The sequence below is a fragment of the Hesperophylax consimilis genome, unplaced genomic scaffold, assembly GCF_061612785.1.
Source record: "Hesperophylax consimilis isolate HC1 unplaced genomic scaffold, BYU_Hcon_1.0 scaffold_41, whole genome shotgun sequence".
Classification (NCBI taxonomy): domain Eukaryota; kingdom Metazoa; phylum Arthropoda; class Insecta; order Trichoptera; family Limnephilidae; genus Hesperophylax; species Hesperophylax consimilis.
The window spans coordinates 472,121-499,502 of record NW_028301271.1 but is presented as its reverse complement, the minus strand read 5'-3'; the positions used below and the strand labels follow the sequence as shown (position 1 = coordinate 499,502).

The following is a 27,382-nucleotide window of genomic DNA, read 5'->3' as shown; positions in this document are numbered from 1 at the left end:
CGGTTGTCTCCTTATTGTACCTTTTTAGTGTCTGCTCAGAAAATTCTCATTTCTGAGCACAAACTGCCTCCTGTTTTAAGTTATGTTTTAGTTTTAATATTCGTGTTTTGTCCTGTCCTACTGTTATTGTTATTCTAAGTTTTGTCATCACTTTGTATAAACAGTGTATTTAGTGTTATAATATTAGATCTGTATTGGGTAAGGCACACTGTAGGAATAATTTTAAGAACTATTAATACTGAATTACCATTTTTTTTTAAAGTTTGTTATACGAGTAGTTAAGCGCACTTGAAGTGAAATGACACTAAACTGCGCTATATAAATTCCATGTTATTATTATTATTATTAACGTTATCGCCAAATTTATAGGTGGAAAAAGGGTAAATTTTACTACAAGAGGATCTTACCTAGCAAGATGTTTTGGAGCAGTAGCTTAGTTTAACTCGTGGTATAGTGAATTGGCAACCCATTCAAGAATACAAAAGAAAATCCAAGGCCACAGTCCCGGCAAATACACGAAGCACTTTATAAGGAGAAAACGACGTTCGAAAGAGAATACACAAATGTGTCGAAAAAAAAAAACTAAAGTATAATGAAAATACGACAGAAAAAAGAAAAAAAGTTACAGGGCCCGATGAAAATTATGGTCAATTGGAATTAGAACCAGATATGCCACCTGAAATATTTGAAACGAAAAAAGAGGAATTTCTCAAAGAATTATCTTCAACGAATAAGGAAGAGCTCGAACGGAATACGGTAGGCCAAAGCAATAACAATCTGTGGGCAATTGAAAGACGTAAGCGGATAACGGCGTCTAACTTTTGAAAAATATATAAGCTTCGGCAAAAAACTTCAGTTACGGGAGTATTAAACTCTTTACTGTACTCACAATTCAAAGGAACTATGGCCACAAATTTTGGAAAAGAAAATGAAAGCCTAGCAATAGAGCAATTTTCAAAAAAAAACAAGTTTGCAGGTATCCGCTTGTGGGCTATTTATCGATAAAACCAAAAACTTTTTAGCGGCAAGTCCGGATGGCCTTATCGGTGAGGATTCTATACATGCAAACGAACTCATTTTGCGACCGCAAAGTATCACTGGAATTATTGGTAAATCTTTAAATATGTGTGAACAACTTCCTGTCGTAAAATTTAATATCATTCAATATTCATTACCATGTATGACAAATACACAGGATTTAAGTACAGATCAGCTGTATCTATTGAAAATGTGTAAAACTATTGACCATAAAAAAATATGGTAACTTTGTATTAACAGTTAACGACATTTGTATTAACGACATTTGTATTAACAGTTTACGCACCTATGTGGTTCAACATTAAGACCAAACCATTATGTATTTCCGGTGCAAGGCATTTACACGAAACAATAGTGCTTTCACGGTATTTGCCCAACGATTTAAAAGATATTATTGATCCAGTAATCCAGCGTAATGGCTTTTTTGGGCATCACGAAGTAGGTATATTGTTAGCCATGTTAAACGACAACCGATAATACGTAAGAGAGTTGGCGTTGAGAAAAATATTGAAAGCTCGGCAAATGGAAATGCAATCAGACTTTATTCGTACCTTCAAAGTGCCTGTTTTTGATTTTTCAGCAGATGGTTACATATTATATTGATGTTATAAAGTGGGAAAATATAATCGAGCCACCACTAACCAAATTTGTAAGTGACGAGACAATTTTACAAGCTCGGGTTCGAGTCCCAGATGTGACCGTTTCCTTTTCTGATTTTTCTGTTTCAGATTTTCGTTTAGAAATCACTAATATTGTCTTCAATATTTAAATTTTACAAGCCATTACCGATCACACGATAATTGACGATGTCATACTACCAATGATAAAGAATTTTCCTTTCCACACTCAAGCTACAGAGAGATGTGTAAAAATTGTAACAGAAGCCTCAGCCGTTGTTTGTGGACCCTTGAGGCGAGATGGATGAATAAAAACAAGGTTAGAGTCACGACACCTTATGCCTATTTTTAACACCAAAATGCAGTACCGTTCATGGTAACTTTTGTAATTTTCAAGTTTTTCAATGCGGTAAATAATATTTGTACATTTTTTTTTATTTTTAATATTTGTTCCATTCTAACAATCTACGAATGTATTACCTGTAAAATAAATGGTAAAATACAATTTTTTGTGTGTTTTATTTGGCGTAGGTATATGAGCTCTAAATACTTAGGTAAAGTCGTAAAAATGATAAAATATAAGGTTTTGGCGATGTCCAGGTATTGTGAATATATATTTTTTTATTATTTTTGTTGTAATTGTTAATATATGGAGCATCTTTCTCAACTATGCCGATTTCGAAATTCTCAATAAAAAAATTTCACTCCACGTTAATGTACATTGTTTCTTGTGCATGAATGTAGTGTTGACGTTAAATATTTACTATTATTTTTTGTCAGTTTTAATCTATTAATAATGTCATATTGTGAATATAGTGTTAAGAGCGCGCAGGAGCGCCGAGAAATTTTAACGATAGGTATTTGTAAAAATTATTTCTATTTCGTTCATCTCAGCGGGGATAGCAAAAGCGCTATCGGTGTATTGGTGAACCCCAATGCGTGTGTGTGCGTGGCTGCAGGCGTTGTAAGCACGATTCGCCGCGCCGCGCCCGATAGCGGACTTCGCGTCATATTATCGCGATCGTTCTTATTATTTCATTTACTGTTATTCATTTATTCCAAAAATTAAGTAGGTGCCTAGGTACATATTCGTAATAAAATAGCGAGGTCTACATTATTTAATATTGTTTTGTACTTAACTTTATTATAATTATTACTCACTACAAATATGTACGTAGATACATTTATTTTGCCTCCGTGGTTGAGGGGTAAGGCTCTCGACTTCGAGTCCGGAGGTCTCGGATTCAAATCACGGCGTGCGCAAGTAAATTGATTTTAATTAATTTATGTTGTTTCACAATATTAAAAATAATATTCATTAAAAAGAATATTAATTAAATATAATATAAAATAATTGTCTGGAGAAATAATGATACACGCGGCGACTTAGTTACGGCCAAATCAGCTATCAGCTTACAGGGTTTTGTAATACTAGTCCAATTAAGTCGCCAATTGGGGAATCCACAGTCTCACTGGCTCCAGACGGGAGCAGTTTGGACTCTTGTGCGGTATTCACATAAAAAAGTCACGTCGCAACTCGCAACTAGAGCGCCTGCTGTTCGCTCATCACCTCAGTCACATCGCGACTTGTGCGTAGTTATATACATGTGACTGCCTGCTCCGAGCTCATTTTCTGCACACGCACAAGTAAATGAGACTTGTGGGTGCATGTATACAGGTTGCTGCACACATAAAAAAGTCATGTCGCAACTCGCAACTAGAGCGCCTGCTGTTGACTCATCATCTCAGTCACATCGCAACTTGTGCGTAGGTATATACATGTGACTGCCTGCTTCGAGCTTATGCCATGGAAGCCCACATTATAGCAGAAGGGTTCTCGAGAAGCATGGAAATGCATGGATTGAAATTTAACAAACTAGTTGGTGATGGCGACTCCAGCATCATGAAAAAAATAATGCAACAAATGCCATATGGTCCTAACCTTATAGTACAAAAAATAGAGTGCAAAAATCACTTACTCCGCAATTTTTGCAACAAAATGAAAGCACTTGGAAAAAAAACCAACAACGCTAAAGGCTTTGTACCAGTTCATATAAGGAAAAAGGTTGAAGCAAACGTTTTACGCATGAGAAGAGCTGTAGTTGGAGCAGTAAATTACAGGAAAGAGCAAGAAAACACAGTACAAAGTGATAAAATAAAAAATTTGAAAATGGACATAAAAAATACCGCAAATCATGTGTTTGGTGATCATAAAAATTGTGCATCGTACTATTGCAAGCCGGAGAAGTATACTGATGATCCAAATTTAGTAAGCGATCTTTGAGATTGTGGAATATGGACTGATATCCAACAATTCTTATTGTCTCTAATAGCAAATGCAGAAAGTTTTATTATTGACGTGACAAATAACACTGTGGAGCAATTCAACAACTTTATCGCCAAATTTATAGGTGGAAAAAGGGTAAATTTTACTACAAGAGGATCTTACCAAGCAAGATGTTTTGGAGCAGTAGCTTCGTGGAATAGTGAATTGGTAACCCATTCAAGAATACAAAAGAAAATCCAAGGCCACAGTCCCGGCAAATACACGAAGCACTTTATAGAGAGAAAACGACGTTCGAAGGAGAATACATAAATGTGTCGAAAAAAAAACTAAAGTATAATGAAAATACGACAGAAAAAAGAAAAAAAGTTACAGGGCCCGATGAAAATTATGGTCAATTGGAATTAGAACCAGATATGCCACCTGAAATATTTGAAACGAAAAAAGAGGAATTTCTCAAAGAATCTTGGTAGGCCAAAGCAATAACAATCTGTGGGCAATTGAAAGACGTAAGCGGATAATGGCGTCTAACTTTGGAAAAATATATAAGCTTCGGCAAAAAACTTCAGTTACGGGAGTATTAAACTCTTTACTGTACTCACAATTCAAAGGAACTATGGCCACAAATTATGGAAAAGCAAATGAAAGCCTAGCAATAAAGCAATTTTCAAAAAAAACAAGTTTGCAGGTATCCGCTTGTGGGCTATTTATCGATAAAACCAAAAACTTTTTAGCGGCAAGTCCGGATGGCCTTATCGGTGAGGATTCTATAATTGAAATTAAATGCCCTTATAGTATAGCAAATATGTCACCAGAAGAGGGAATTGCACAAAAGATAATTGATTACTATAAATTGGAAGACCATTCTTTAACATTAAAACGGAATCATAATTACTTCTACCAAGTACAAGGCCAGTTACATATTACTCGTCGTAATTATTGTTATTTTGTTGTGTGGAGTCCAAAAGGTTTGCTGTATGAAAAAATTGAGAGGGACGATGAAATCTGGCAAAAAATCGTTCCACTGTTAGAAAATTTCTACCACCAATGCCTTTTACCAGAAATAATTGACGGTCGCATACCAAGAAATTTACCGTCGAGGGAAAGGTCTAGACCATAAATTGTTTTAATTTCATTGTGTAGATGTTAAACAGTAATTTTTTTACAATAAAGCGTTTAAAAACAAAAAATATTAGATCATTGAAGAAGATTGAAAATGTCAAGTGATGTAGGAGGTATTCCCAAAAGTGCATTTTTCTGTAATAATATAACGTATTAAAAAAGTTAAATAAAAACTAAACTAGTTATGTGTATGTACCTAATATGTAGCACAATAAACAATATGGTGCCTCTTATACATAGATTTCAATATTCATTTGTATAATATGATATTATAATAACATAATCGATTCAACAACATGTGGTAGGTGCATGTACCACTGAACATACGCTGTACCAGCATTCCATCAAACGATCAGTGGTGTATGTACTTACCATAACACATTTTCTTGTAAAATATAATTTTTAAAAAAAAATCTAGAACAATATATTTAGTCAAATATAAAAGTTTTTTTTTGGTTCGGTAGTTGTATCTTAAAAAAAGTGACCTATAAAGGGATAATATTATGTTGAGTACAACCTTCAAAAGTTATCAAAAAATATTTTAATTAATTTTTGTGTTCCATATCCAACTCGGCAATACGGAACGGAATCATCTCGGGGTCTGTCTGTAACAGGTGTTTTTTTTTTTTCAATTTTTTTCCATTAATTTATTTGACGTAAACAAATTAAATTTGTCACAATAACTTTAGTAAATAAGCTCGGTAAGTATTGGCACACTCAAGATAAGTCACCAAACAGAAAAATAATTTTAAAAAAACATCGATAACTCGGGACATGACAACACTAGTGGACTAGTGTATCGATATAATTATTGAGAATGTCACATCACTTCGTTGACTGTATACGTATTCAACAAAACCCTCTCCGCCCCCCCTCACCCCCGAATACTGAGAGAAAGGGACACATGCACCTCAGCCTGATAATACCTAAATAAAATTGTCAAAATCGAGGTTTTGTAGTCCTCATTTTTCTACTCCAAAACTGAACCGATTTCCAAGATTTTTTTTACCAAATGTATTGGAAGAAAACATTCTATGTCTGTACGTTTTGCTTTTTTTATAAATACATCGTCTTATTTGTATACTGAACGTTTGTTGATGGCGTTAAAAAAAGGCAATTTTAACAATTTTTGAAGGGTTATAACTCCTATAAAAAGTAACTTATCAAAAAAATCAAAACGTACCGACACGCTTGCGGTCAATATTCATATTATGTAAAAAAAATATTTTCTCTAGTGTCAAAATCCAGAGAGGGAAATGAGGAATACGTTTGTATGGAAAAAACACCACCCGGTTTCCTCTTAAGTCATCGGAGAAGCGAAATTATTTATCTTTCACCGCGTGAATTTAATAAAACTTCCACGAAATTAATGTTTTTTAATAATTATCAACGTTCAGATTATGACAAAATGAATCAAAAATGTCCGATTTTTTTGGTTGTTTTCTGGGAAATATTATAATAATTTTTTATTTCTTTTCAGGGTAAAAGAAACTCTCATGAGCTCGCTGCAGGAATATAGAAATGTATGTTATATTCTTATGAATCAAAAATGTCCGATTTTTTGGGTTGTTTTCTGGGAAATATTATAATAATTTTTAATTGTATGAACGAGTTAAAAAGTGAAGTGACAGTTTTTTCATGTTTAGATTAAAATATTGCATTTTTTAAACATTAAAGTATATTTCAAATAGAAAAACCAAAAACGTAATTTTATCTAGTTTATAAATTGATATTTGTTTTAACGACATCTTCAAAATAAATAAAAATATATAAAATTTTAAATACCTTGGACAAATTCCGAAATCAGCAATTATTATTATTTCAAGTTTACACAACAGATAAACAACCCTCTTTGATGATGAATTGGTAAGTCTTATTATAAACTAATTACCAACCCTTATTTCTTGTGGATTTCTTAGAGAGGTAGATGCGTTCCAATGCGTGGTAAACAAAATAACACAATTATATTTTGAAGTAAGGGTATTTAACTTGAACACTATAGGTAATTGTAATTATTTTAAATTCTTCAGCAGAAGAAATTGTTGGAGTCCGGACCTTTTAAAAAAATATATATTTAAACATTAAAAACATTACAACCTATTATACAAGGAATCTAAATTATTTAATATTCGTAAATTATTTATATTACAAACTATGAAATATTTATTTAAAAACAAAAACAAAACAAAATAAACAAAAATAACAAAATTAACACAACACTAAACTAAACAAAATAACAAAATTATATTTTGAAGTAAGGGTATTTAACTTGAATACTTAATAATACATCCAAGTATTATTAATAATAAAATAATAATAATACTTGGATGACTTGTATAGCGCCGTTTTTGTGCAAAAACACCTCAAGGGCGCTATAGGTAATTATGTTAAATTCTTCAGCAGATGAAATTGGGACCCTTTAGCAAAAGAGGCCATAAATTATGAGACTTGACAATGTGTTCAAAAAATATATATATTTAAACATTAAAAACATTACAACCTATTATACAAGGAATCTAAATTATTTAACATTCGTAAATATTTATATTAAAAGCTATGAAATATTTATTTAACAACAAAAAACAAAACAAAATAAACAAAAATAACACAATTAACACAACACTAAACTTAACAAAATAACACAATTATATTTTATTTAATTATATTTAATGTTGACGAATGAGGAAAAAATAAAAGAGAGATGGATGAATTATTTCGAGGAAGTCTTCGAAAGCGAAGTGAGTGACAGTGATTCCAGTGGCAAATCAGATATGAATGACGATGGAGTGAATGTTACCGAAATTAGCATGGATGAGATAGAAAGCTCGATTAAATGTATGAAGAATGGTAAGGCTGTTGGGTTTGACAATATTGCTGCTGAATATTTTAAAGGAGGTAGCCGTGTAATTCTCACATGGTTGTGCAATCTTTTTAACCAATGTTTAAAGGAAGGTTACACGCCTTTAGATTGGAGAAGGGCTGTGATCATGCCATTATACAAAGGTAAAGGGTCACGTATGGAATGTGGGAATCATAGGGCTATTAGCCTGCTTAGTTCAGTTGGCAAGCTGTATGGTAGAATTTTGATTGAAAGAGTAAGAAAGGAAACAAAGGATAAAATATGGGATGTGCAAGGTGCTTTTATGAGTGGAAGGGGGTGCATGGACCAGATCTTCTCATTGCGTATGCTCACTGAGAAGTTTCTGGCAAAAAACCAGAAACTTTTCTGTGCCTTTGTAGATTTACAAAAAGCATACGACCGAGTCGACAGGAAAAAGCTATGGAAGGTGTTGTCCAAGTATGGAGTGAATACGAATCTGATTCAGGCAATTGCGTCTCTGTATGAGGGAAGCGTTGCATGTGTTAGGGTAAACGGTGGTTTTACGGGGTGGTTTAATATCACAAAAGGTGTTAAACAAGGCTGCGTAATGTCACCGTGGTTATTCAATCTATACATGGATAATTGTATGCAAGAATTGAAAGAGGTGGGATTGGGCGCGAATTTGAATAATTTGAAAGTATGTTGCCTGTTGTATGCTGATGATGCGGTGCTGATTGCTAATAGTATAGATGATCTACAGTCTCTCGTGTCTAGGATGAACGAAGTATGCATGAAGAATGAGTTAATGATGAATGTAAGTAAGTCTAAAGTAATGGTGTTTGAAAGAGAGAGTACGAAAACAGTGTGCAATATAATTGTGAATGGGGAATACTTGGAGCAGGTGGATGAGTTTGTGTATTTAGGAAGTATGTTTACGAGAGATGGGAAGGCTGACAGAGATATCGAAAGAAGGGTAAATGCAGGTAATTCCGTTAATGGAGGACTAAACGCCGTAGGCGCTAACGAAAAATTGTCCAAAGAAGCGAAGTTAGCAGTCCACAACGGAGTGCTGGTACCTACCTTGATGTATGGAAGTGAGGCATGGAACTGGCAAAGAAAGGATGAAAGTAGATTAAATGCTGTTGAAATGAGATCCCTGAGGCGTATGTGTGGTAAAACCATGTTTGATCGTGTGAGGAATGTGGAGATCCGCAAAGAGTGCAAGGCTGATGTAAGCGTAATGAGTAAGATTAAGAAAGGGACGCTTAGATGGTTTGGGCATGTAGAGCGAATGAGCGAAGATAGGAGTGTAAGGAGGATATATGATGCAAATGTGAATGGTAGCAGAAGTCGGGGACGCCCGAGGAAGACATGGCACGATCAAGTGAATCAGATACTCGAGTCGGGCCATGTCAAGAGTCAGAATAATGGAAGAGTATGTATGAGACGATGTATGAATGTGAATGAGGCAAGGAGTGTGTGCCAAGACCGAGTTGTTTGGCGGTCCGTCCTCTCTGCCTACCCCTGCGGGGAAACGGCGTGATGGTTAGTTAGTTAGTTAGGTATTTAACTTGAATACTATAGGTAATTATGTTGAATTCTTCAGCAGAAGAAATTGTTGGAGTCCGGACCCTTTCCAAAAGAGGCCATAAATTAGGAGACTTGACAATGTTTTCAAAAAAAAAAATTTAAACATTAAAAAAATTACAACATATTATACAAAGAATCTAAATTATTTAACATTCGTAAATTACTTATATTACAAACTGTGAAATATTTATTTAAAAACAAAAATAATTTCAAAATAAATTAAAACAGAATGAGCAAAAGAACAAATAATATATTTTACACCACCCAAACCAATACTAAATTAATGCAGACACATACCAGTTTCATTGGTCCTCGTACATTTAACCTTCTACCACTACAAACTCAAATGACAAATAAAAAGATAGAATATAATTTAAAGAGGTAAAATTATGGCTGATTGACGCAGATATTGAAACGCTCTTACTATAAATTTATTGATCCTTTCTATAATTATTATTATCACTTGCTGAAACTTTATAAACTATTGTACATAATGTTTTCTCTTTACTTTTTATAATAACTATAAACAAAAAAAAAACTTTTTCTACTAATGTATATTATACTTTAGGTACTTGAAATATAGTAATCGTTTTATATTACCCACACTCAGGCAGTGCCTTAGTGGGTTTTCATTTCTTGTGTGTACTATTTGGTATTATATATTGTGTCATTATATACTATCTATTAATATGTGGGAAAAATGGAGGAAGCGGTTGATCCGCATGCCTTCATAACAAAGGCGAAACAAAACATAAGTGACTTACATACAATCGTAGAAGAAAATAAACTTACCAAAGAAACCAAATCAAAAATGATTAAAGAAATAAATAACATCATGGAAATGATATCGCACATGGCAATAGAATTAGCTAAATGACAAGAAAAGTGTGATATTCAAGAAAAAAACCAAGCACAAAAATACCCATTTTCATACTCTTCTGCAGTAAAAAACTTAATATCACAAACGCAAGAAAAACGATTTCCTATAATAATTAAAAGCTTAAAAGAAGAAGACACTGAAAAAATGAAGAGAAAATATAAAAGATTAAAATATTGCAGTTGGGAATTCGAGTATGCGAAATTAAAAAAACAACAAAAAAAACCTTATAATAACATGCCCAGAAAAAGAAGACGCAAAAAAATTAAAAGATAAGATAAATGAAGTCGACAAAACCATAATAGTGGAGGTACTTCTGAAAACGGATCCATGCGTAATATTCAAAGGTCTTGACAAAGACTATACCGAAAAAGAATTCTTAGAAGACATCATTGAACAAAACAACGACATCAAAATGATATGTGAAAAATACCAAGACAAAGAAATATTACAAGTTAAGGCCATCATTACAAACAAAAAAACTAACAGCATAAAATAAAAGTGTCAGGCTTACAAAAACTCCATTAAAATTGAAAATCTCCTACTTACGAACCCATTTTCAGTTAGGGTTTTATTGTATAATGTAGCAAATTCAATTCTTTATAAAATTATCGTAAAACATTTAAATATTTGTTCCTGAACTTCGTAAAATAAAATTAAACACAATTTTTTCTTGCATAAATCAAAACAGGCGGCCGGTGGCAGGAATTTAAACCTTATCGCCATCTACATACACAAGGAGTGTTATTGTTAGCGGCCCGATTTCAAATGTTACACGACTTGGTGCATCGCCCTAACCACAAGCATTCTTGCAAATTAACTTAAAATGGCTTTAAAACTAAATTCTGAAGGTACTACTGCGTCATACTTTCAGTTTAATAATAATCATTGGATAATTTGTAGAGCGCCGTTTTTGTGAAAAATCACCTCAAGGGCGCTACACATAGTGGTATTGTTGAACAGATTGAAGGTGAGGGCGCTAACAAATACGGGAAAGGATTTCTGATGATGGAGATGAAGTTCCACAAGGTCCTTGAGCTGCGTGGAGTATTCCGTCTGTAACATCTCTATGCCTCCGTCAGGAGTCAGCCTAAAACTGAGGTATTCGTCCGGTGAGTCGGCATAGATGCTGAGTAATCTGGAAACATAATAAATGTCGACAAAAAAAATTTTATAAAATGAAATAATTTTTTTTCATTACTATGGTAACACCGATTTTAGAACTAGTATTTCTGCGAGCAGTAGACCTTGCGTACAAAAAAGTGTGTCTCTAATCTTCTTGTAAGGTTTGTAAGTAGGTACTTTAATATACTACCTAATTAATTATAAACCTTGTGTAACATTTTAAATAAGGAATTTGATTTTTCCAAAGAAACATCACAATCTCAATTACAAGTCTTTTTTCAAACTTTCTTCAGGCAGGTAAATTTTAAATGGTAGCAAGAATAAATGTCAGATTACGATTGATTTCTGAATCTGGCAGATTGACAACGGATAGGAAAAATGGCATAACTCAATTATTCACAATTTTTTTTAATCCTCAAGCTAATTTTTCCACTTTTGGGAACAACTCATATGGTCTCATAGAAATCGTTACTGTCATGCTGAGAAATATGATCTAAACGAGGTTAGAAAGAAAAAACTCCACACTTCCTATTTAAATCTGGAAGTTAACCACAGAAGAAATAAATTTGCACCTTTATGAAACCAAAGGTTCCGAATGTAATTTGAAAAAAAATTATGAAACTTTGTTAATTTTTTATTAATTATTTTTCTATGAAACTACAAAAAAGTGAGGTGACAGTAAATTTGTAACACATTTGTCTAATAAAATGCGTGTGTTTTTTTTCATTTTTCATTACCAGTAATTTTAGTTATTAAAAACGTAAGGTAAGCTTTAGATTTTAAAACAGCAAATGCTATTATGTAAATTTACATTTAACCATAACAATACTTTTTCATACTTTCAATTTCAACTTTTACAATTCATACTTTTAGTAAAGATACAGGGGTTAAAATTCTTCACCGTAGTAATAAAGGCAAACAATTAGATAATTTAGAAGCACTTGATATCAGAAAATCCCTCAATAATAACTTCAGTATAATAAATAACCAAATAAATCTGTCTTATAGTCCTATTCTAGACATATTTCCAGTTAACCGCTCTGTTCTTCCTGGAATTCCCGTAATTACCCCTTCCACTTTGTCCACCCCTCCCTCAAACACTTAACATTTTTGTGTTTATATGTCAATATTTTGTGTAGTAGATCAGATTTTAATATTCTCCTGACGAAGGAAGGGTTCTTCTGAAACCGGTAGAGTGAAAATAAAACTATAGTGGTCAAAAACAAATTTATATGTAAAATAATTAAAACACTTTGTTTTGACCACGATAATCTTTATTTTTTTATATAAAGTCAACATGTTTCAAGAACGATGTTCTCTTCATCAGGACAATTAATGTACTAAAAACTAAATTGTCAAGTATATAGAGACAGGTGTGGGTAGAAAAGGAAGTAGTGAGGGGGGGTGGGGTTTAGGGGTGGGGTGAGAGGTGGAAAGGGGAGGTGCTTAGAAAATCAAAGACAAAAAAATACAATGGAAATATGTTTAAGACAGGGTTATTCACAAAATTAGTTTGATTATTAATAATATTTTAACTTCTATTGACATTTTTCCTAATTTCTAATATTTCTAAAAGGTCTAACTGAAAACCACTAACATTAGTGTGTAAAATTTTAAAACCAGTATTTATGTCAAATGAATGGTTGAATTTAATTAGATGGTTAGCAAATTCCGAATAATTATTGCTATTTAGACATCTCAAATGTTCCTTAATCCTTGTTTCAAAATTTCTTATAATAAGCAGTTTTTAGTTTTCAGATACATTCAGAAATATTCTATTTATTTGGATTTTAGTGCAAAGCGGAAATACTTCGAGGCACGAGGAGTTGATGCTAAAAGTGTTTCGTCCACACAGTTTTTTTTTTATTTTGATTTAGCATCTAATAAATGGATGACATTATTTTGTGTGTAAAGCGTTCTTGTCCTTATTCTATCCGCCCATGTAGTGAAATGGCGCGATGGTTAGTTACTTTAATTGAAATACAGAGAAACAAATCATATTTACCTATAATTGTTGGGGCTAGTTCTGTCCAATTTATATCCATAAGAATATAACATACATTTCAATATTCCTGCAGCGAGCTCATTAGAGTTTCTTTTACCCTGAAAAGAAATAAAACATTATTAAAATATGAAAATGTTTTATCTGTTTTTTTTTATTTAATTTTTATTTTCGGAATAACACGAGTAAAACCTCAAATTGTAATATTTAATTATTAAATACAATATAAGCGATATACATCATACATAATGATAGCAGCCAATAAAAATGTGCGGTTAGAAAATGAAGACAATGTTGGTACAGTAGAACCTCGTTAATTCGAAATCAACGGGACATCAAAAATCAAATTTCGAATTAACATTTTCCCACGTAATTCCAAATTTTAGAAATAAAAACAAAAAAACGAGTTTCTCGGTCGCCCCTTCAATTCCGGGTAGTATCTTATGAGTAAATTCGTATTGATACGAATTATTCTTTTATTTTCGCCGCCAGACCTTTAAATTCAGATATTCTAAATAAATTTGTAAAAATACGTATATTTCCGCATAAATCATCGGTTTACCGTCGCAGCCGGCCCTTTAAATTCGGATATTCAACTTAAATTCGTAAAAATACGATATATTTATGCGAAAATCGAAATTTCGCGGCTGATTTCCGTCATGGCCGACCCTTTAAGTTCGATATTTGGTGTAAATTCGTAAAAATATTATATTTTTCCGTGCAAAACGTATTGACCGGTCGGTGGCCGAGTTGACATCGCGCTTGGGTCCCACTCGGGCGTAGTGTGTTCCTCGGCTGGCTAAGTCCTCCATCACAACACAAGCAACATTTTCAGCTTACTGTGGTGGTAGTAGGAGATTTTCAAATATTGTCAGGTTATTCGTAACCCGGGAATGTTTGTCTTTCTTTAAAAAAAAAAAAAAAATTCTCGGCTCTTCAAACTTGGATATTCGAAATAAATTGGAAAAAATACGACATCCCAGTGTAAATCGATTCAGATTTACAAAATAATTATACTAATTAGGACGATGTATAACCATGTAAAAATACATTTTCGTCGTTTAAGCACCTCGGCTGTCTTTAAGATTCAGATTTTTGAAATTTTATGATTTATTTTTGCAAAAATCGATATTTTTCGAATTACACGAACAAATTTTCGTACACGGACCAAAATAAATTTCGAATTACGAATTAACGAATTTCAAATTAAAAAACCAATTTGTGTGAAAAAAATTTCTGTGGATATTTTTTTGACGAAAATTTCGAATTACGCGTTTTTTAGAATTATCGGGGTTCGAATTAATAGGGTTCTGCTGTAGTTCTTATTCGAAGTATGATTCATGTCCTAGAAGGGACTTATTATATATTTTTTTAGATTTTTCTGTTTCAAATTTTCGTTTAGGAATCGCTAATATTGTCTTCAATATTTGTATCTGTTGCTTTTTAAATGAATTTAGTTGAATGTGTACCTCTGCGCTTTGAGTTTATGTGACTCCAGTTCACTCTTGAGCTGTTCCACTTCCTGACAGCTGACAGGGAATCCATCCCGAGTGGTTTCCGACAGCTGACAGCTCATTTCCAATTTGTTCTGCTCCAATCTTTTGATTTTCCTCCTGAGTTCTATTATCTGAAAGTCATTAGGTATTTATTATTATCAAAGTACTGTAATGGCAAAGTGCTAATGATTTGTGGTTGATAAGAACATTTTCTAAAAATCAAACATATAATTTGTCGATGAAATCTGGTTCATTGAACTCAAATATGCTTTGAATGTGTCATTTTCAAAATTGGAACTGATTGTGTGAAGGATTCAAAGGAGTGATAAAGTAAGTATCTACCTATAATATAATATTTGACAGTATTTTTTGAAATTGGAATTATAAAATGCGGTGATTTTTTGTACGGGTCTGCGATGCAATATATAATACAAAACGATGGGAATAATTTCGTAAAGAAGTAAGTGAATTTTAAAATTGAACAAACATCTTCATGACATAATTTGAAACAATACAATTACATACGTAATATATATTTATACATATAATTAAAATATATACCTAATTCAATTTACTCTTTGCAACAATTTGTACGTTAACCATGGATTTTTGTATTCTTGATTTTTGTCAAACAAAACATTAGAATATAAATCATTGAGGATAGTATTTTTTATTCAGAATCGAAATGCATTTAAAAAAACATTTTTTATGTACCTAAGTAGGTACTTATAGCATATTTTTATGTGAGTGTGAAGAATTCAGACAAGCGATTAAGTACCCTAAAATATTATATTTTCAACAGAAAATAATTTTTTCGACATTTTTAAAATTGGAACTGATTTGTCAAGAATTCAGAGTATCCCGTGATTTGGGATTTGATATGGGCCTGGGCTAGTATGTAATAATGTTACCTCTGCATCCAAATCCATTCTAAAATCTTCCTGGGCTTTGGCTGAAGGGTTTTGGGTCAGATGCACGACCTTAGTTTTGGGGGCACCATATTCTCCCTTGAGAGCCCCCGACTCGAGCTGCTTCTCCAGCTCGTCCATCCTGGCCCTCAGCAGGGTGTTGTCCTTCTTCACATTCTCTACTTCGTCCTTCAGTCTGGTCAGCTGGTCTTGGAGAGCTGGAGTAGTATTTTTATTTTATTTATTTATTCAAAAAACAGTTTTTAAATAAAAAACATACTCTACACATCTCACTAGGGCATTCCTGTATCAAGATGTGCAGCTTTACAATAATATCATTTAAAAAATACATATATGTAAATTAAAAATGATAACAACATTAAATTTAAACCAAAAAAAAGAAAAGTTTATGACACGGACGTTTCGAGACCGGTAGACAAAAATAAACAAAATATTAATAACAAATGTATGAAAAAATAAAAACAAAAATGTCAACAAAAGAAGCATTAGTAAGTAAGTTGGCAACAATAATATTATTCTGTTAACTATTGTACAAGGTACCTGTGCTGGCTTATCAGGCACAAGCATAGGGTAACCATACTAACAATTATAAGAAAAAATAAAATAACTAAATAACAATATGTAAATAATAACCGATAGGTAAGTAAATATTATAATAAAAGTAAGTAAGTAAATAATTTAGCTAGACAATAATTAAAGTAAATATTAATACGACAATTAAGTAGATAATAATAATAATAATAAGTAACAAAATAATAAATAACCAAAAGTTATTTTAGAAGTAAATAAGTACATGCGCAGTAAGTAAATAAGGATTGTATCGAAACAGAGCTTCTACAACGAATTATGATATAAGCGACAACATGGGTGATCCAAAATCATCACTCTCAGCTAGTACGGAGATCTTGACCATTTTCTTGAATGAATTTAACGTACCTATAGTTTTTATATTTTCTCCAAGCATATTATATAGCAACGGAGCTTTATATGAAAAACTCCTTTGTCCGAAGGATGTTCTGGTATACACCGGCTGATACATTAAAGAAGAACCCATTCTAGTGCTGCGCACTTGTTGAGATCTTTTGGCAGTAATAGTGTTGTTGAAAAATTTACAGAGAGCCTGTATTATGTACAACTGCCTTATTGTCATAATTTTGCTTTCACTATATAATAACTTTGATGGATACATAAAATTTCTCTTATACATTATTTTTTAAATTAATTTTTGCGCAACATTCAAAGGCTCTAAGGTAGTCTTGTTACAAGAACCCCAACAGACAACATTATATGAAAGCATTGATTGAATAAGAGCATAATATACAGTTTTTAATGTAACTTTGTCCAATATGTTTCTTAGATTTTTGAAAATGTAGGCTAGCCTTCTTATTTTGTTTCTTAATATAGTAATGTATAGAAGTAATGTATACCTAGTATATTTAGTATATTAATTGTATCGTTGTGTATAAAACATATTTTTTTATGGTTGCAAGTTAGTTTTATGGTTACAAGAGACGCTGATAGTGGTAGTCTCGTATAGAAACATTCGATGCAGATGATAATTATGAAAATAGCTATCTTGAAGTATCCGCTCCTGGAATGCGGATAAGTAAAAACTAACTAAAACTAACTAACCATCACGCCGTTTCCCCGCAGGAGTAGGCAGAGAGGACGAACCGCCAAACAACTCGGTCTTGGCACACACTCCTTGCCTCATTCACATTCATACATCGTCTCATACATACTCTTCTATTATTCTGACTCTTGACATGGCCCGACTCGAGTATCTGATTCACTTGATCGTGCCATGTCTTCCTCGGGCGTCCCCGACTTCTTCTTACTAATTATACTATTTGGCATAATTTTTAATATTATGCATTATTGAAAGAACACTTTGTTTCACCTTTAAAATCAGCTGACTTGATTTAAGACTTTTAAAATTTTAACTGGATTTTAACTTATAGTTGCCCTGGTGTTCAAGAAACCTTCACCACCAACACAAATGTAATATTCCGTGGACACTCAAAAAACAAATAACAGAAAACTTTTTACATGCAATCCTAGGAAACACTTCATTACAAAAGAGTAGTGGAAGCCTGAACAGACTTCTACAACATGTCATCGATGCTACAAATATTCAATTTAAAGCTCGATTGGAGAGAAGAAAGGATTGACTTATTTTAAATTTAAATCAACTCAATTATTGTTAATCTTATTGTGATATGTATTAGATATGAGCACGTCAGCAGAATGCTGCTCGCTCATTAAATTATAATAATAATTATAAGAAACAACTATGTATTTACGTCCGGGGTTAGCATTTAAATTCATATTTGGTAAAAACTAAGCCATGTTTAATATTCTTCCCATGATATGTACTGTTGGTATCATGGGTAATGATATTGCGGATGCCTTGGCAAAACAAGGAGCGTCCAACCCTGTTGTTACCCTCGTAAACCACATTCTCTTATCTGACATTTTTTCCATCATCAAAGAAAGATCCCGCAATGTTTGGGCAGAGTATTGGCACATTGCTAGTCAATCCAAGGGACTATTCTCAATACAAAGGACTATTCCATCAAAACCACCGTGGTTTCAGCAATTCCCTTATTTTTCCAAAAAAAAAAATTCTTCACTCATTCGAATGAGGATCGGACATTGTTCCGTTCCTTCCCACCTTTTTTAAATTCACGTCCTTGACTCCCCAGATTGTACATTCTGTGGTCTAGAAGTGGGAACTTTAGATCACATATTTTTTGGTTGTCCCTCTCTAAACAAATATCCTCTCTTCTATCAAGCCTTAACTAAAATTGCCTCCCCTCCATTCAACATTTCATCTCTTTTAAGTCTGAACTCGACTCCAATTTTCATTATAATTTTGAAATTTGCCTATTTAAATAAAATTAATATTTAAATTCACCTTTCATTTCTCAATAATTTTAAATGATGGCCAAGAACACCCTTGAAGGGTGAAAGCCAGAAATTTTTATAAAAAAAAACTCCACTCGAACATAAAATTTGATAAATTGTATTCAAATGTAAATCCATTTTAGACAGTTACAGCTGGAAGATGGTAGCGTATTTATTGAATAGAAATTTGTTAATTTTTATGCCAATTTTATGTGAGAGTCAGGTACCTATTAATTTTATTCTCATCTGTGTCTGATTACATAATTTTATTAGATACATTTATATAATATTACGAATTCATAAATTCATTCAAAGACGATATGTTCTTGAAGACAAAGTAACAAACAGTAAAATAGATTGAGATAGATACACACTCGATTTTCTAAAATTAACCATTTTGTCCGGAAACGGAACTAACGTGTTTTTGTTTGATCAATTTTAATCTTATCTATTATTCGTACCAACTTTCTCTAGGTCGCTTGGTGTTGTGTATATTTTATTTTATTTGGAAAACCAACAGTTATAATAATTACAAAGTATGGTGTATTAAGTGTTAATTATTTAACCAATAATAGGTTTTCACTTAAGTATTTTAATTATTTAGTGAATATATAATATTTATGTAAGAAAAAAAGTTACATTAGCATATAGGGATGGGATGGGGAAGGGAGGGGTATGGGATGGATCTTGATATTGTGAATATGTTTTTACATTACCCCTCATAGGAGACCCTGAGGAAAGTAATTTTCCTCAGGGCCTATGTCATCTTTAATGATGCTGTGTGGAGGGTCTTTTTTAACAAAAAGAAGGAGAGGAAATTCTGGGAAGGGAAAAGGTACGAGGAGTGGGTAAGAGCATAAGGATCAGTATGTCCAGGAGTGACGGACGTATGAATCTATTCCTCCCGCTGCGGCGCAAGGCGGTGGGTCAAGAGAGACCAGTTGGGGAGTTCAAAGGGTCAAGTGGTCAGGCGCATCCCGAACACACCTCTCCCGATGAACCCGGGCACCCCTGCTCAATCACCAAACGTAGCGACCCACTTGGGCTGACCTATGTTAGACGTGTTGGTTACCCAATAATTGATTCTCGGGGCGGTGGTACCCAACCCCGCCTCCCAAATTGTAATATACTCTACTAAGGTATCTACTAATTCTGTAATATAACATAGGCAGATCAGAAATAGATAATAAACTGATACCAAATACAGACTGAAACTGAAACCACTCAATTGAACAAAAAAAACACCACGTAATATATTTATAATTGTTTCAGAAAAACACTATTCAATATACACTGTGTCCGGAAACTCGTAGTACAAGCGGGAAACTGGAGAATCTACACCACATGGGGAACCCTAATAAACATAAAGTTTTTTGATTTGAGCATTTTCACAAAAAAAAAAAAAAACAAAAAAAAAACTTTTTCGGCTATTTTAGGGTTAAAGTTTTTTCTGGTGTTAAGGGTTGAACAACAGATTTTTTAACCCTGCAGAGCAGAAATATTTTATGATTACACCGGATTAAATGAAGGGTGATTTCAAAATAATGCTTCAAATCCGAGTTTCTTCATTTGTTTTACTTTCAAATAGTTTTAATTAGTTGGGTACTTTGATCTTCAGTAATAATTTAAAAGAATTTGATTGAAAAAAAATCAACTTCTTACTCGATTTACTCGATAACGAAAGCTCAAATCAAAAAAAAAAATACTACAAAATCGACTCCAAATGTGATGTAGATTCACCAGTTTCCCGCTTGTACTACGAGTTTCCAGACACCCTGTATTTATAATTACTTTATATTATCCATATAACTAAATTTTAATAATCTGTAAATGAAATTCTCAGCATGGGAGATCCCAGTGAGGATATCATCATATCTGTTTGTTACAACAAAAAAAGATAATAAAACACATTATTATTTACTTGAACTAAAAAGTGCTGAACTAATTAATTTGGAATAAAAACACATAAATTTGTTTTTGACCACGATAGTTTTATTTTCACTCTACCGGTTTCGGAAGATCCCTTCCTTCTTCAGGAGAATATTTAAAACTAATCTACTACACAAAATATTGACACATAAATACATAGAATACATAGAGTGAAAATAAAACTATCGTGGTCAAAAACAAATTTATGTTTTTTTATTATAAATTATGATGAGCCACAAAGTGAATGCTTTTTACAATTACGTAATTAATTTGGCTTTGAATGTGTCTAGATTTAAAGAGCTGAACTAATTTGGCTTTAAATGTATCCAGATTTAAAGTACTGAACTAATTAAGCTTTAAATGTGTCTAGATTTAAGGTTCTGAACTAATTTGGCTTTGAATATTTCCAGATTTAGAGTGCTGAACTAATTTTGCTTTGAATGTGTCTAGATTTAAAACTAAAATATTAGCACGATCTACAAACTCATTGCCCAGGCTGTGCCTATGAAAAATGCGGCAGTTATGAAAAAATTTATCAAATTTAGCTTAGCTATGCGTAAATCAGTGTACCTTATATACAATTTCGGGTGAAATGCAGATCACGCCAAACTCTGGGAATTTAATAAAAATGCACTTTCTAGATGAGAAAAGTGTGTAGAAACTCATTAAAAAAAGAATTAAGGCGCGGAAGAATAAATTGAGGGAGATACAGCCGATCAAAGTTTAATAAAATTGCACTTCGCGATCTGAGGGTAAAATTCGGTTTATGGGAGTATAACCGAAATCGAACTTGATTTAGACTAATTTAGGGCTGGGGAATCCGAATCTGAAAGAATTAGGTGGGGGTCGGCACTATTAACTGAGTTATAGGGTTTTGAAACTTCGTACGCGATACATAGGAACCATGTTTTATTTATCAATTATGACTTAAGAAAATCAAATTAACAACTATTTACTTTTGAAATTTCGGTAGTGCCAACCAAAAAAAAAAGTGTTGCCATATAATAATAATATTTTTTTACAAAATAGGTTAGGTGTTTAGTTTGGGTTAGAGTAGGCAGAAGAACATGGGAAAAAGGTATTAGAATTAAATCACAAACCAGTCTATACAAACCTAGCGTAGCCCACAAACTACTTGAAAACTGGGATATAACTCTAAAGGGGACGCGAGCAGGCGTTATTAAAGGGGCAATTTTGTGTAACAGGAAATAACATGAAAAAAAGATATTAGTATTAAATCACAAACCGTCTATACAAACCTAGCGTAGCCCACAAACTACTTGAAAACTGGGATAAAACTCTAAAGGGGACGCGAGTGGGCGTTATTAAAGGGTCATTTTTTTGTTATAGAAAATCACAGTTAGGTTAGGTTATATATATATATACATAAATTAAGTATTTACAAGATTTTAAATAATAAACTACCAATCTGGCAAATGGTATTTAATTTTCAGAATTTTTCATGCATTGATATTATTATATGGCAACACTTTTTATTTTTTGGATGGCACTACTGAAATTTCAAAAGTATTAACATAGTTTTTAATTTGATTTTCGTGACAAAATATGGCGGCGGGCTGTCCGAATATGGTGATAATATCAGATCGCGAAGTGCAATTTATTAAACTTTGATCGGCTGTATCTCCCTCAATTTATTCTTCCGCGCCTTAATTCTTTTTTTAATGAATTTCTACACACTTTTTTCATCTAGAAAGTGCATTTTTATTCAATTCCCAGAGTTTGGCGTGATCTGCATTCCTCCCACAATTTCAATAACATATTAATCGGAAAAGTCTTCCCTGATCTAACACCGGACATGATGTCAAACTTACAGGGAAATAAATATATACATTTAAATTGCAAGGAGAACTTACCGATTTCCATGGTTATAAGTTATCAATAAATATTACAATGTATTTGATTAATAATTTTTGAAGAAATCGTCAAGAGTTTTAAAACCTGTCAGCCCATAAATAAATCACTCTCTGTCAGCCTGTCAGAAGCATAAATCAACTATCTAGTCAGAAGCATAAATCAACTATGTCAGAAGCATGTCAGAAGTCAGTTCCGATTTCAAAATCCAAGCGAACGTTTTTAGTGTTGCCATTGTCATAGAAACTTTTCATATTTAAGTACTGTTTTCAATAAAGTTTTTGTAATAATTAGAAATTATTTAAGTGCACATTTTTAGCCTTTTTTGGTTAGCAATGTATATTTCAGCCAATTATTTATGACTTAAATAATTTTAACTGTTCAAAAATAAAGAATCTCAACATTCAAACATTCTTTTATGAGGAACCGGTTCTCTTTCTCTAAAAACTGCTACACGTTATATTTATTTTTTATCCAACAAACAATTGAGTACTTACTTTCAGTATCACCTGGTGAAAGACTAAAATTCAGAATCGAAAAGTTACTTGAAATGGCTTTAACCATGCTTGCCAGGAACTTTCTAATCTTCCTCTTTCCAATCTACTTGCCTTCTCTACTCTCAACTCACCAGTTTATTGTAAATGCCATATTCCCACTGGTTTGGGTAAGTTAGTACCCAAATAAAGCTCTTTGACCGTAATTTTCAATGATTCGTAATCGCTAAATTATTCTTTGGTATCATTTTTATACGAGTAATATATAAACACCATTATTTACTGTTGGTGTTATCAGTATAATGTTATCTATGGCCATTTCCTAATATATTGTCTGTGCTACACAAACCCTAGCTGTCACCACTTGTCAACAGATCGCCAGCTGGGCTGGTTTAATAAATAACATATCAAATACAAACGTGTTATAATATTCGTTCACCACAATACAACATGGTGTCAGGTGTGTCTTAATAAATATATTGTGAGTGAAGTCAAGTCAAGTCACATCAAGAGTCAATAATTTGTATCCAAAACAAATTGTCAAAAGAAATAAAATGTCGAGTCATATTGTGCCTATGGTGATTGTTCCAAATATGGCGGGTGAGTGGAAGAAATTTAAGCAATCATTCCTTATTTATATGATGGCTAATAATTTTAATGAAGAAAAGGAAATTCAAAAAGTGGCCAGGCTTCTACACACGATTGGCCCGAAAGGGGTAGAAATTTTTAACTCATTTGGCCTCACAATTGAGAAAAGTACGCTCGACGGTATTTTACTCCTTTACGATAAACACTTCATACCCACAATAAATGTGACAGTGGAACGATTTAAATTCTTCACGAGGAAACAAGGCGACAGTGAAACAGTCGAAGATTTTATTGCTTCGCTACAAAATCTAAGTCAAACTTGTGATTTCGGCAATCTACAAACATCCTTAATAAAGGACATATTCATATGTAACCTAAATCGAAATCTTTACTACTTGAAAGAAAGACTTTTACAAGAAACGTCGTTAAACTTGGAAAAAGCGATTAATTTGTCAAGAGCGATTGTTGTATCGAGGGAAAACACAAGAAGTCTTGAGGGGAATATTATACAACAAGTTCTACGAAGCCCTTCTTCATCTTCACTATCAGCCAGAAGCCATTCCAGAAGTCAATCCGGAAGTCCGAGCAATCATTCCAGAAGTCCATCGGGAAGTCCGAGCAGTCTATCCAGAGGTCAATCCGGAAGTCAGGGCGGAGTCTGTACCAAATGTGGACAAATTCACCGCACAAACTGCCCGGCATCATTAGCTAAATGCTTTAATTGTCTCAAGATTGGGCATTATTCGAAATTTTGTTTTAATAGGAAATTGAAAGGTAGGAAAATTAATGTTAATACATTGTCACAAAGTAAAATACCCAACCACGACTATACAATTGATACATTAAATTGTAACAATATTAAATCAACATTGAATTCATGGCACATTAATTTAAGAATAAATAATGTTATAATTTCATGTCTTATAGATACCGGTGCCAATGTAAATGTTATGTCTTTTACAAATTTTAATAAACTTGGTTTGTCAGAAAAAATTATCACAGAAACAGCATTTAAAATAAATTCATTCGGTGGTACATACTAACATTCCTACAAAAGGAATTTGTAAGTTAAATTGTTTTTATAATAATGATAAAAATATGTCCATTCCCTTTGTCATCACTGAGTTGAAATCATGTCAAACTATATTAGGGCTAGCTACTTGCAATGCAATGGGAATAATAAAACGTGTGTATTCTAACACGAATAATTCTGAAAATATTCCCAACAATGATTTGTCAATGTATAATTCGAACAATTTAATAAAGAAATTTAACGATGTTTTTCAGGGTCTCGGATGCTTACCTCACGAATGTCATCTAACAGTTCGATCTGATGTTCATCCTAAAATCGATGCACCAAGAAAGATTCCATTCAAGCTGCACGATAAATTAAAAGAAGAATTAGATAGAATGGAGGAAATGAAGGTCATTGTCAAGGTTACAAAACCAACACCGTGGGTGAGTTCCATAGTTGTCGTAGAAAAAAAAAATTCACAGTTACGCATTTGTCTAGATCCACGAAATTTAAATAGGGCTATTTGCAGAACGCATTATCCAACACCTTCAATGGACGAAATTAGGTTTAAAATTAAAGGAGCGAAGTTTTTTTCAAATCTAGACGCATTTTCAGGTTTTTGGATGATACGCTTAGATAGTGAAAGTTCAGATTTATGCACTTTCCAAACACCTTTCGGCAGGTATCAATTTTTAAGACTTCCGTATGGAATTAATTCAGCTCCCGAATTCTTCTCTAGAATAATGACGGAAATATTTGCTGATCTAGAAGGGGTGATAGTTTTCGTTGACGATATTTTAGTATGGGGAGAGAATCTTGAATCTCATGAAAGGAGATTAGAAAATGTTTTTAAAAGAGCCAGAGAAGTAAATTTAAAATTCAATCTAAATAAATGTCACTTTGGCTTACAGGAAGTTACTTTTCTAGGTCATATCTTTAGCAGTCAAGGGATCAGGCCAGATGAGTCAAAGATTAGAGCTATTCGAGAATTACCTACTCCCACTTGTAAGAAAGACTTACAACGGTTTTTAGGTATGATTAATTACTTGGGATCTTTTATCAAAGATTTGTCAAAAGAAACAGAACTTTTAAGGACTTTGCTAAAGAAAGACGTCAGCTGGCAATGGGATGCCAATCACGATCAGTCCTTTGTCAATTTAAAGAAAATTATAAGTTCATCTCCAGTACTTATTAATTTTGACATTAAAAAACCGTTAAAATTATCAGTAGATTCTTCGCAGAGCGCAGTGGGCGCAGTTATTTTGCAGGAAAGTAGACCGATTGCTTATGCGTCAAAAACACTAACGTCCAGTCAGCAAAATTATGCACAGATAGAGAAGGAATTATATGCAATTTTATTCGGTTGTCAAAAATTCCATCAGTATATTTATGGCCACGTAGTAAATGTTGAAACAGATCATAAACCACTAGTCACACTTTTTAAGAAATCACTTTCTGAAGTTCCCGCAAGGTTACAACGAATGATGATGTCTCTACAATGCTACCATTTAGACGTCAGATATGTACCTGGTAAATTTATGTATATTGCCGATACGTTATCTAGAGCGCCGTTACCTGATACAGAAATAACAGATGCGGAAAAAGAAATTGACATACATATCAATTTACTGATGTCAAGTCTGGCAGTTTCAGAAGAAAAACTGAAATTAATCACTGCGGCGACGAAACAAGATCAGTCTTTATTAACTTTAATGAAATATTATAAAACCGGTTGGCCGTCAAATAAAAATGTAATTGAACCCTGCGTTAAACCATACTGGAATTTTCAAGCAGAAATTCATGTTGTCAATGATCTGGTATTTAAGGGACCTAGTTTAATTATACCGTCAATTTTACGTCCTGAAATTTTAAAAGATGTACATAAAGGTCACTTAGGTATGTCAAAAGCAAAAAGTCTAGTCAGAAATATGATTTTTTGGCCGAATATTAACTCTGATATTAAAAACATTGTCGATCAATGTCAGATTTGTACTAAATTTAAACCTAATAACCCGTCACAGCCTCTTTTGCCCCATGGTATCACTAATTTTCCCTGGGAAAAGGTAGGTGTAGATTTAATGCATTTCAACAACTCAAATTATCTCATTGTTACTGATTATTATTCAAAATACATCGAAAATTCAATGTTACACAATTATAACGCGGAAACTGTAGTCACACACTTAAAATCTATATTTTCACGTCATGGGATACCGTTAACGCTTGTTAGTGATAATGGACCACCATTTCAATCAGCCATTTTTAAAAACTTTTTATATGAGTGGGATATTGAACATATCACCACTAGTCCAAACTATCCTCAGTCAAATGGTCAAGCTGAGAGTTCAGTAAAAATAGTAAAGAATATTTTAAGAAAATGCCTTGAATCCAAAACTGATCCGTATCTTGCTATGTTACATTACAGAAATAGTCCAAAAAATAATTTTCCATCCCCTGCAAGCCTCTTAATGTCACGTCAACTTAGATGTAATTTACCCGTAACATCCAGTCAACTTAGACCAAAAGTCGTGCGATTTAAAGAATATGAAGATAAATTTAAGGGTCGTCAAAACAAAATGAAAAAATATTTTGACAAAAAGGTTCGGAACTTGTCTGAGTTGAAGATAGGCGATAAAGTAGTTTTTAAAAAAGATGTGTCAAGTTCATGGTCACCAG

The 27,382-nt window shown here is 32.9% G+C and overlaps 1 protein-coding gene across 1 annotated transcript in view; it reads right to left on the bottom strand.

Annotated features, from left to right (window-relative positions):
- LOC149408932 (uncharacterized) overlaps window positions 1-22,621 on the bottom strand; it is a 138,385-nt gene extending 115,764 nt beyond the window's left edge. The window contains exons 1-4 of the mRNA XM_089650295.1: window positions 22,612-22,621; window positions 15,884-16,098; window positions 14,946-15,103; window positions 11,291-11,487 (exon numbers count right to left, since the gene is read on the bottom strand). Of these exons, the coding sequence (XP_089506421.1) occupies window positions 11,291-11,487; window positions 14,946-15,103; window positions 15,884-16,098; window positions 22,612-22,621 (580 nt within the window). The remainder of the gene's footprint in view (window positions 1-11,290; window positions 11,488-14,945; window positions 15,104-15,883; window positions 16,099-22,611) is intronic.
- Between the last annotated feature and the right edge of the window lie 4,761 nt (window positions 22,622-27,382).